General features: G+C 42.8%; 1 protein-coding gene and 1 pseudogene across 5 annotated transcripts in view; one reads left to right on the forward strand and one right to left on the reverse strand.

Annotated features, from left to right (window-relative positions):
• The window catches only part of LOC140427031 (follistatin-related protein 5-like), an 802,898-nt gene that overhangs the window by 13,353 nt on the left and 777,109 nt on the right, over window positions 1-12,436 (forward strand). For 4 of the 5 annotated variants that reach the window (XM_072512450.1, XM_072512453.1, XM_072512455.1 and 1 more), the window contains exon 2: window positions 928-1,063. In XM_072512450.1, coding sequence (XP_072368551.1) covers window positions 938-1,063 — 126 coding nt within the window. In that variant the 5' untranslated portion in view covers window positions 928-937. The remainder of the gene's footprint in view (window positions 1-927; window positions 1,064-12,436) is intronic. The other variant, XM_072512454.1, reaches the window with a different exon arrangement.
• Window positions 8,960-9,629, reverse strand: LOC140427476 (acyl carrier protein, mitochondrial pseudogene; annotated as a pseudogene).

Here is a 12,436-nt window from a genome sequence, read left to right on the forward strand (position 1 = left end):
CATGGCACCTTTCACAACCTTAGGATGGTCCAAAACACTTTACAACAGTGACTTCAAAAACACTGCATTGACTTCAATGTAGGGGAAGCTACTTACCAAGAGTCTATGCAGAATGTATGCAGTTTGCCCCTACCAATATAATAACAAAGCAACCTGGAATTGCCCTCAGCACCCCTTCAGAGTGAGATGATCATAATGCAAGACTTATTGTGGTAGGTCTTAACTTGCATCAAAGGACAGGAATCTGGCAGTAGCAAATTGGCTGCAGGTTGCACATCCTACCTGATTTTTCTTTTCATTGATCTCTTTAGGAAGAAGATTCAAGCAGAAAGTGTCATTCCTTATCTGAAATCATCTGCTTTCCACTACTGCCCTAAAATTGCCCCTATTGTTTATTTCCTGTAGTAAAATGCATGGGATATACTGCACATTCCATTGCCGTCTTGTCATTTTCGCATGCAACTAACTAGACAACAAATATTCTGATGGATGCAAAATAATTCTTTATTCCAAAAGGTTCCCTGGCAATGTCCACTAATAATGCATTGGAAATTATGTTAATTTCAAATTTTAGTTTTATTGTCAAAATAATAATGCCATGAAAATCTTTATTCTGTTCTCCTTTTATATTACTGTACTAAAATGTTCTGAGTTTCCAGTTACAATACTATTTATATGCTTAGTTTTCATAAAACCTGTGGAACATTCAGCATTTGATACCTGAGCTTATAAAACTGTCATTAAGTACTCAGGTATCGTTAATACTATAATGCATGATTAATATTACATCTATGTCTGAACATACAATGTTCATGATGAAGAGTTATTACAGAAGACATTAAGATTAGATAATCAACGCAAGTTTATTCAAAATAAAATGTTAGAAAGAGTAACAATGAGTGACAATTTTTATCTTGTTTCTGACAGACTTGATCCAATGAAGTCCAATCTGTTGCGGTCATTTCTTTCCTTGCTTGGGTTATGCTTGTTGATGGCAGAAGGATGGTTGGAAAAGAAAACGGTGAGGAAGCTTTATGTACGTGGAGTCTCTCTCCCGAAAGAGGTAATTCTGTTTTGCATTGCTGGCCATTATTGACTGACTGATGTGTAATCCAGGTTTGCCATAAATGAGCTACCTCAAAGTAAGAATTACCAGCATTGAAAAGCTATTTGCAAAAGCCAAATAAACCACAGAATTGGACCCAATAATGTTTGTCAGTTTGTATACAATTTTTAGATGCTACGATGTGGGTCTATAATGAAGGTCTATAGTAAGGTTGCATGCTCTTGGTTCACTGCGTGGACAAGGTAATTGTGTTTATTTTTCATTTCCTTCCTATGTCTTTTAACTGACATTCAAACCCTCGAAGTATTGCAGAGAAACTACAACAATCTGATCCCTAGTATTAGACAGCTGGGGCAGAAGTGGGTGGGGTGGGGGTTGATGTGGTGAATGATGGATGTATGATTTTACATGGGAATGCACTCCAACCAGTTCATCTCTAACCCATCAGTGGTCTTATGAGGCCTTCACTCATCCTGGGGTTTATTTAAATGTTGTTCGTCAATTTTACGCAGAGGGTAGTGGGTGCCTGGAACTCACTACCAGAGGAGGTAGTGGAAGCAGGGACGATAGGGACATTTAAGGGGCATCTTGACAAATATACGAATAGGATGGGAATAGAAGGATACGGACCCAGGAAGTGTAGAAGATTGTAGTTTAGTTGGGCAGTATGGTCGGCACGGGCTTGGAGGGCCGAAGGGCCTGTTCCTGTGCTGTACATTTCTTTGTTTGTTCAATTCCTTACCTGGGCACAGAGCTGCAGATGGCTACCAGGTAAGTGTTGAAGAGGGTCTCGAGGGAGAGCTTTGTTGCAGTTTCTGGCCCAACAATGGAACATTTCTGACTAGACTCTTGATGATTTTCTCCATCCCAATAACTACCTAACTACACTCCCCTGGTATGAAAGCTGTGATTACTGCCGCACCGATGTGTTGGTTTCAAAACGGTCAACAGCACTATTGATCGTAAAGTATTTAAAATCGTATTTTTACAATGGGAGTAACCATTTAATGGCCATTTACAAGCTTGCTGACAGATAAATACCATAAATCAACATGAGGATGGCTTAATTAATTGTAAATTCTAGGCTATTGAGGTCTCTCACGATGAAGGCATGGGTTCAATAGTGTAGAAAATATCACACCAAATAAAATCCTATCTACAGAGCCAGTATGATCACACAATTCATATGAGGATGCACAACCAATCTCTGGATTAAACACAACCGTAAATAAGCAATTTTTGAAAATTATTTTCAATTAAACAGTGATGTTTGTACGAGGAATAATCATATTGGTGCTATGAAACCTTAGAAAATTTCATAGGAGGTTCTTTGTGGAAAAATCCTCTAACTTTTATGAAGACAGAACGATAAAGTGTGCAACAATGGATTGAGGTCTAAACCTGGGGACATTACCTTGATTATACTGGGAGGGACCATTTATTCATTTCAACTTCATACTTGAGCATAATTCAGGTTGTGTATAGTTAAAAGGATCATGCATTTGCTGTAACATTTCTTGATCTTTTTGGGCACTGCACATGTACATAGAGCTTCTGTCATTGCATCATAGAACATTGAACATACAGTGCAGAAGGAGGTCATTCAACCCATCGGGTCTGCACTGACCCACTTAAGCCCTCATTTCAACCCTACCCCCTGAACCCTTTAATTCCTCCAAACCTTTTTGGACACTAAGGGCAATTTATCATGGCCAATCCACCTAACCAGCACGTCTTTGGACTGTGGGAGGAAACCGGAGCACCTGGAGGAAACCCAGGCAGACACGGGGAGAACGTGCAGACTCCGCACAGACATTGACCCAGCAGGGAATCGAATCTGGGGCCCTGGTGCTGTGAAGCCACAATGCTAACCACTAAACTACCGTGCTGCCCACAGTGAGGGTGGACCAGACAATCTATTGCAGAGTTCAGCCATCCCAATTTGAAAGCTTGCATTTTCCAGTCATGTATTCTGTTGACATTGTCACCTGAATCTTCAATTCTCCAAGCGTGTGGCCTCTGCAAACTCTTCCTTGAATGTGTTGTTTCAAATGCAGCCAGGTAGATGATTGAGACAAGAAAGGTGTGTGGTAGAAGTTCTTTATTCACTTCACCCATTTCATCTGAGAGTTAATGCAAATTTGAAACGCTTGTACAAAAAAGAATCCTCAGCTTTTGTAGCTGTCACATTATCAGAATATGTTAGTCAAAATGACATGTGTGTAGCTGCTTAATGGCTAATGAACATTCAGATTGGAAAGCACATCGATACAAAAATTTGAAGATTATGTGCGATTACCTACTGGTTTTGCAATACAGCAACAATGTGTACTTATACTGAGTCTTTGTCATTGCAAGCCTTTCTAAAGCACATCACAAAGTGAATGGTGGTAGGGCTCATGCTAGAGTTGGGGAAATGACAGATCTTTAATGGTGTGTTTTGAGAAGACTTTTGAAGATGAAGAGAGATGTGCCAAGGTGCATGCTTTATGGAGAGAATTCCAGAGTTTGTTGCAGAGATGAAACCATCCCTAGGATGATCTTGGGGAAGGATTTGACTGCAGAAGAGAAAGGTGATATATGGTTTGAAGGGTTCAAGATAAATCCAGCAGTGTAATTGGCCAGTTGTTTCTGATTTGTGCGCACATCTGCGGCATTTAGATTCAAGAATGCAAAGGTGGATATTGCACTTGGAGAGCAGTGTAAGTGGGGATGTAGTGATTGAAAACAGAGTTTGATAGTTCCTGAGTAAGCCATTGAACCACCATGCTAAGAATCAGTCAAGAGTTGCATGTTAAAAACATCTATTGGCAGAACATCATTAACACAGAAACTCTGTTTGTATTACGATTCTTTAGGATAATGTACACTTTGCCCCATGGATTTAAGATCTATTTCAATAGGAATTAAATTTAGTAGATTCGATAGTCACAGAATTGTTAAGAGGGCAGAAGACAGCCATGTGACCCATCATGTCTTCATTGACTCTCCGAAAGAGCCACTCACCAAGTGCCATCCTTCCACCTTCTCCAAGTAACCTTTCACATTCTTTTGTTTCAAATAATCTTTCATAATCTTTTTGTTAGTGTCACAAGTAGGCTAACATTAACACTGCAATGAAGTTACTGTGAAAATCCCTGAGTGGGCAGCACGGTAGCACAGTGGTTAGCATTGTTGCTTCACAGTGCCAGGGTCCCAGGTTCGATTCCTGGCTTGGGTCACTGTCTGTGCAGAGTCTGCATGTTCTCCCCGTGTCTGCGTGGGTTTCCTCCGGGTGCTCCGGTTTTTTCCCACAAGTCCCGAAAGATGTGCTGTTAGGTAATTTGGACATTCTGAATTCTCCCTCTGTCCCCGAAGAGGCGTCAGAATGTGGCGACTAGGGGATTTTCACAGTAACTTCATTGCAATGTAAGCCTACTTGTGACAATAAAGATTATTATTATATATTCGCCGCTGTGGCGCCTGTTCAGGTACACTGAGGGAATATTTGGAATGTCCAATTCACCTAACAGTATGTCTTTCGGGACTGAGAGGAAACCAGAGCACCCGGAGGAAACCCAAGCAGTCACAGGGAGAAAGTGCAAACTCCGCACAGACAGTGAACCAAGCCGGGAATTGAATCCTCCAGTTCCCTTTTGAATGATTCAATTAAATCTGTCTCTAGCACACTCTCAGGCAGAGCAATCAGACCCCTGTCATTTTCCATGTGCAAAAGCTTTTTCTCACGTCACTATTGCTTCTTTCACTAATTACTTTAAATCTGTGCCCTGTCATTTTTAACCTTCAATGAGTGGGAACAATTTCTCCATATCTGGTCTCTCTAGGACCCTAATGTATTTGAATATCTCGATCAAACCTCCTCTCAGCCTTCTTTTCTCTGAGGAAAACAGTCCTAATTTCTCCAATCTAGCTTCATAAATGAAATTCCTCATCACTGGAGCCGTTCTCTTGCATTTTTCTGCACTCTCCAATGCCGTCACACTTTTCCTAAAGCGCATTGCGATTTATGCAAGTTCAATATAATCTCTTTGCTTTTGTACTCTATTTCCCTATTAATGAAATGAAAATGAAAATGAAAATCGCTTATTGTCACAAGTAGGCTTCAAATGAAGTTACTGTGAAAAGCCCCTAGTAGCCACATTCCGGCACCTGTTCGGGGAGGCTGGTACGGTAATTGAACCGTGCTGCTGGCCTGCCTTGGTCTGCTTTCAAAGCCAACGATTTAGCCCTGTGCTAAACAGCCTTCAATGACTTATGTACATGTACACCTAGGTTCCTGTTGCTGCAATCCATCTAGCGTTATTTTATGCTGTCTCTCTATGTTCTTTTTAACAAAATGAATAACTTCACATTTCTCTGCATTGAACCTCATGTCACCTGTCTGCCCACTCCACCAACTTGTCGATGCCCTTTTTATGTTCTATACTATCCTCCACACGGTCAACAATTCTTTCCAGTTTTGTATCATCTGCAAATTTTGAAATTGTGCCTTGCATACTGAGGTTTAGGTCATAAAAATACAGCAGAACATCATGGCCTGCACCATCAGTTTTAGGTTTGCTCAACGAGTTAAAATTCTGCCTCTTTAAATCCAATATGAACACCTGAAAACGTAATGGGTATCTAATTGAGCTGTTGTGTTTCAGAATCCCACATTATACAACTAATATCAGCGGCTGGATTCTCCGGTGCCGGGATTATCTGTTGCGCCGGCAGTGCACCCACGCCCGGAGATTTCCCGATGGCGTGGGGCTGCCCGCAATGGGAAACCCCATTGGCCGGCTGGTGGGACGGAGAATCTCGCTGCCAGCGGGGACGCGCCACAGGGATGGAGAATCCCACCCTCGCTGTTGAATAATAGTGTTCACAGAATCACAGAATTGTAACAGTGCAGAAGGAGGCCATTTGGCCCAGCATGTCCAGACTGGCTTCCAAACGAGAATCATGAGTTAGTGCCATTCCCTTGCCTTTTCCCCGTACCCCTGCACATTGTTTCTACTCAAGTCATAATCCAATGCCCCCTTGCATTCCTAGATTGAACCTGCCTCCACCTTCCTTCCAGGCAGTGCATTCCAGACACAAAATACTCATTGTGTGAAAAAAAAATCTCTCCCATCACATTTGAATCTTTGGCAAATCACTTTAAATCTATATCCTCTCATTCTTGATCCCTTTCTGCGCGGGAACAGTTTCACCCTATCTAATCTGCCCACCCCCACATGAGTTGAACATCTCTATCAAATCTCCTCAGCCTTCTTCTCTCCAAGGAGAACATTTCCAACCTCTCCAACCGATCCTCATATCTGTTGTTTCTCATCATCACTCAAAGAGTGTTGGAAGTTCAACTCTTTTCCACAAATTAACCTTTCCTTTTTAACTGAGTACTAATCTATTCAATTCCCCAGTACGAACACTTGGTCAATATTACACTGAAGTTCTAATAAGGGAGGGATTTCAATTCATCTTGGTCACCTTTCAACAAGGTTTATGTTTTCCTCCGATCGCAACATCTCATTGGCTCTTGAATGACTCCAGAGCATTTTTTCCGTTCGCCATCCTAATTGGAAGATAATTTGGTTATTCATTTATCTCTCTAAGTCAGTCTTGAATTTGTATTTTACTCTAATGTGCTTCCATGCTAGTTTGCATCTGCTTTACATTCTCATCTGAGTCAGGAAGTTGCGTCTTCAAGCCCCACTCTGATTTAAGTACATAATCAAGGCTAGCACAGTACAAAGAAAGTGCTGCGCTGTCAGAGGTGCTGGCCATAATTAAGCTTTGCAAGGGCAGGGGCGTGCCAACCCGGAAGCGCGCAAAACCGCATGAAAATAAGTTGACACGCGCCCCAACATCACCGCACACTCATGTAATATTTTGGCTGGCAGGCTTGCCTGAGAGCCGGAAGCACGCCCGCCGACAATCACGCAGGCAATTTAGCCCAGTAAGGGGCCAAATGAATGCAATTTTATGTGGCCTGTCTGTTTTCGCGATTGGCCAAGTGGCCTTTACGTTTTAGCTTCAACCTTGACCCAGGGCGGATGAACTGTCCAGGCTGAAATAAAATTTTAAGAAGGTGTCTGGGGACTGAGGTTTGTGTTTGAATGTGCTGCCTCGACACTCTTTGCATGGCTGTTACATTGCAATTTTTGTCTGCGACAGCTCCACAGCAGCTACGCCCCTGAGGGAGTGCATTAGAAACGCTAATCCACACCCTCCCTTTTCTCAGCACCCGCACTCTTCCCGCCCTCCCAGCCACTGCTGAGCCTTTCCCAGTGTGTCCCTTATGCTGAATGATGATAATTGGACAGCCAGAGACAATTATATTCTGCGGCCGGAAGCACATTTTGCACTGAGTGTGCGCACCTGACAGATGAAAAATTCAGGCCTCTGATTTTCAAATGTGATTTCACAGTGCCGGCCCATCTGTATAATATCCGTGCCATTATTTGAAGAAAAGCAGGGGATCTCTGCCATTATCGGTCCCTCAGCCAACATTAATGAAAACAGACTAACTGATAATTTATCTCATTTTGTTACTCATGGGGATTCGCAGAATGCAGTGTGGTTGGTGTGTTTGTCTGCATATCAGTGAGCGCACTTCAACAGTTATTTATCTGAATGCTCAGGGTTAATGGTTCTTATTCCACTCAGTATCTTATATGCATTAATTATAGTTCCCTCTCATTCACCTTTATTCAAGCCTGAAAAGTTTTATTTTTTAATAATTCCCCATGATTTCGTCTTCTGACAGAAGGGATCAGCTTCTTTCCCCTTGTATGCAATGCTTCCATGGCTTCACAATTTCTCTTGTTCCTCATGGACAGTGAATGTGATGTTTAAGCTGCAGCCTGACCAGTAGATCGCTATATTGCTTCAACATGATGGCTTTAGATTTACACCATATTGATTTAGCAGTAAAGGTAATGCTGCACAGTGGTTAGCACTGTTGCTGCACAGCGCCAGAGCCCCAGGTTCGATTCCCGGCTTGGGCCACTGTCTCTGCACAGTTTCCACGTTCTACCTGTGCCTTCGTGGGTTTCCTCCGGGCGCTCTGGTTTCCTCCCACAAGTCCCGAAAGGCGTGCTTGTTAGGTAATTGGACATTCTGAATTCTCCCTCCGTGTAGCCGAACAGGCGCTGTAGTGTGGTGACTCGGGGCTTTTCACAGTAACTTCCTACTTGTGACAATAAAGATTATTGTTAAATTCTGTTTGCTGTGATTGCTGTTTTGTTGCGACTAAATATGGTAAATGCCAAGTTCACTCTGATTCTTCTTTCTCTTTCTTTCAGTCCCTTCCCTAACTAGTTAGATGCCAATCATTCCATTGAATAAGTAAGACTAGACACTTATTTCTATGAAATCTCAATTGGGCTACTGGAAAGCATGGGACCAATTTTAGAATTCAGGGACAGAGAGTTAGACATTGCGGATTGGGTGCCTAACATACACCTATAGCTTTTTAACATTTCCCTTACTGGAAAGGAAATTCGGTTAAGGTCATAACGGGCAACCTACACGTGACAACTCATTTTTCACTCTGTCAAAGATGTGAGTAAAATTTAAATGCTTTGAGTGAAAATAAGGGGAATAAGATTTTCCTGTCGAGCAATCGATATGCGGAACGGACCTCCTGTAAAATCTTTTGGTGATATGTCAATTAATCCTTTCAAAAGTAAACTCGATAAGATTTCCAGTTAGGAATGGAATTGAAGGTTTTACAAATAATTATGGACGGAGGTGATGAAATACTCTGTGGAACATGGCCGTTTCTGTGCTGTGGTCATTGAAATGCCTGGAACAAAACTGTTCAGGCTTGCGTAATGCAGCTGTAATAGAAATAGAGATTGTGGGGTTTGCTTGGCTTTCCTTGAGGATTGCAGGACAAAAAATGCATTTCTTTTTTTTTCTCCAATAGTAATTTATTCATTCCTGAAGTATTCAAGAATTTGAAATATCACTGGTTAAACAAACATAATCCGACAACAAAAACCATCGAGCAGCACTTATGCTTCAAGCAGTGCTTGCGATGCCCTACACTGTGTTTCACATGTTCCCAGCAGCAATCACCCTTTGTCTCCAGTGATAAAAGATTATTCATACACATCCTTCTTATCTGCGATATAAGTTACAATTTCATCAGGTGTCATTAACTTTTCCGCCTCTACATCTGGAATTTCAAACCCAAACTCATCTTCCATGGCCATAATGATTTCTACTTGATCCAAACTGTCCAAACCCAAATCTTTCATGAAATGAGAACTTGGTACAAGCTTCTCGGGGTTAACTTTGTCATACAGTTTTAACACGTACAGCACTCGATCCCGGATGCTCTCCAGTGAGAGAGGAGGCAGATCCCCGTAACGACGCACTGACTGTACAAAGAGGTTACAGCTCTGGGCGCCGCGCCAGGAGCCCTCCTGTTGCAAACATGCTGAGAGTAGTTGCTGCTGGCTGCGGCAAGGGACTGGGCCCCGACGCTCAGGCCTGTCCTTGGCCAGCTCCAAGGTTGCGGCCACCAGCAGACACACTGAGAGAGGACACGCAGCGCCATCTTGGGAAGGCCAAAAAATGCATTTCTTGTGTAATTAGTCACGCAGAGTTCATTAAAATTTTTTTTTTAGAGTACCCAATTCTTTTTTTCCAATTAAGGGGCAATTTAGAGTGGCCAATCCACCTACTCTGCACATCTTTGGGCTGTGGGGGCGAAACCCACGCAAACACGGGGAGAATGTGCAAACTCCACATGGACAGTGAACCAGAGCCGGGATCGAACCTGGGACCTCGGCACCGTGAGGCAGAATGCTAACCACTGCCCTATCGTGTTGCCATGCAGAGTTCATGATGGGGGAATATATGATCTGTGAAGTGTTCCAAATGTCTCCACCGGGTTGCATGCCTTCGTATATTCCAATCTATGTGTCTATTTTGATAAGTTTAATTATTTTCAGTGATTACATTGTTATAATCTGGTCGCCTCATTATAGGAAGGGTGTGGATGTTTTGGAGAGGGTGCAGAGGAGATTTTCCAGGATGCTGCCTGGACTGGTGGGCATGTCTTATGAAGAAAGTTTGAGGGAGCTATGGCTTTTCTCACTGGAACGAAGAAAGAAGAGAGGTGACTTGATAGAGGTGTACAAGGTAATGAGAGGCATGGGTAGAGTGGATAGCCAGAGACCTTTCCCCAGGATGGAAATGGCTGTCACGAGGGGACATCATTTTCAGGTGTTTGGAGGAAGGTATAGGGGAGATGTCAGAGGTAGGTTCTTTACACAGAGAATGGTGGGTGCGTGGAATGGACTGCCAGAGGAGATGGTGGAGTCAGAGTCATCAGGGACATTCAGCCGACTCTTGGACAGGCATATGGACAGCAGTAAATTGAAGGGGTGTAGTTTAGGTTGATCTTAGATTAGGATAAATGGTCAGCACAAGCTATAAAACCTAGGACTTGGCTCCTCACTCTGCAACTGGATCCTCGACTTTTTGATCCACAGACCACAATCAGTAAAAATAAACAACAACACCTCCTCCACAATAGTCCTCAATACTGGGGCTCCGCAAGACTGCGTACTTAGCCCCCTACTATACTCCCTGTACACAAACAACTGCAAAATTTGGCTCCAACTCCATCTACAAGTTTGCTGACGATACAACCATAATGGGCCGAATCTCAAATAACGATGAGTCCGAATACAGGAGGGAGATAGAGAATCTAGTGGAATGGTGTAGCGACAACAATCTCTCCCTCAATGCCAGCAAAACTAAAGAGCTGGTCATTGATTTCAGGAAGCAAAGTACTGTACACACCCCTGTCAGCATCAACGGGGCCAAGGTAGAGATGGTTAGCAGCTTCAAAATCCTAGGAGTACACATCTCCAAACATCTGTCCTGGTCCACCCACGTCGACGCTACCACCAAGAAAGCACAAGGTGGTTTGAGGAGGGGGGGGGGGGGATTCCAGGGGTGGATGGGTGGTGGTGGGTGGGTTGGTGTTTTGGATTATAATTCATCTACAACCTTTCCTCGGGAAAGTAAGGAAATTCGGCATGTCCACATGAACTCTTACCAACTTTTACAGATGCACCATAGAAAGCGTCCTATCTGGCTGCATCACAGCCTGGTAGGGCAACTGCTCGGCCCAGGACCGCAAGAAACTTCAGAGAGTCGTGAACACCGCCCAGTCCATCACACAAACCTGCCTCCCATCCATTGACTCCATTTACACCTCCGGCTGCCTGGGGAAAGTGGGTAGCATAATCAAAGACCCCCTCCCACCCGGCTTACTCACTCTTCCAACTTCTTCCATCAGGCAGGAGATACAAAAGTCTGAGAAAACGCACAAAGAGACTCAAAAACAGCTTCTTCCCTGCTGTTACCAGACTCCTAAACGACCCTCTTATGGACTGACCTGATTAACACTACACCCCTGTGTGCTTCACCCAATGTCAGTGTTATGTAGATACATTGTGTACCTTGCGTTTACAAAAATTTTGTATTTTCTTTTCTTTTCATGTACTTAACGATCTGTTGAGTTGCTCGCAGAAAAATACTTTTCACTGTCCCTCGGTACACGTGACAATAAACAAAATCCAAATCCAAAATTGTGGGCCTAATGAGCTTCAATATACAACAACTTACATTTATATAGTGCTTCCAATGTAATAAAATGCTCCAAGAGGCTAAACGGAAGCATAATTTAACAAAATTGGACATATTAGACATAATCTTTTCAAAATGACAGTTCAAATTGGATAAGCTGTCCAACTGATGCACATAATGTGACCTAACATTAACTCCAAGGATCACTGTGCTATGGGAATTTGAAATTTGAAATTGTCCTCTAATGTTGAAAATAAAGGGGATGGGATGGTGGCGGGGGAGGGGGGTTTGAGGGGGGGGGGATTCCAGGGGTGGATGGGTGGTGGTGGGTGGGTTGGTGTTTTGGATTATAATTCATCTACAACCTTTCCCAGGTGACGCTTCATTATAAAAATCTGACTTTAGTTGATGCCAAGAAATTGTATTGATGGGCTCGTGATTTTATGAAATGAGACCCATAGGAATAATGAAAGGCAATACATAGAAGGAGCTTGTCTGCTCCATTTATCTGTGGTGGTGATCAGTGCAGTGGAGCAAGATAACAGATAGCTATAAGCTCTGGGAGTGTCAGATGAGTTGAGGAACATTATTTTATCCTGTGCTATACATTATGTGATTTACTCTTGTGGTAAATGTTTTATTTTAAACAAAATTTCTAATATATAGTGGGCCTTTTTCAAACCCTGCCAATTATTGCATTTACTGACTATGATTCATTAATCTAAGTCGATGCTGATGTGATATTACAAAACTTAATGTCAAATTCAGCACAAT

The sequence above is a fragment of the Scyliorhinus torazame genome, chromosome 7, assembly GCF_047496885.1.
Source record: "Scyliorhinus torazame isolate Kashiwa2021f chromosome 7, sScyTor2.1, whole genome shotgun sequence".
In the NCBI taxonomy this organism is placed as follows: Eukaryota; Metazoa; Chordata; class Chondrichthyes; order Carcharhiniformes; family Scyliorhinidae; genus Scyliorhinus; species Scyliorhinus torazame.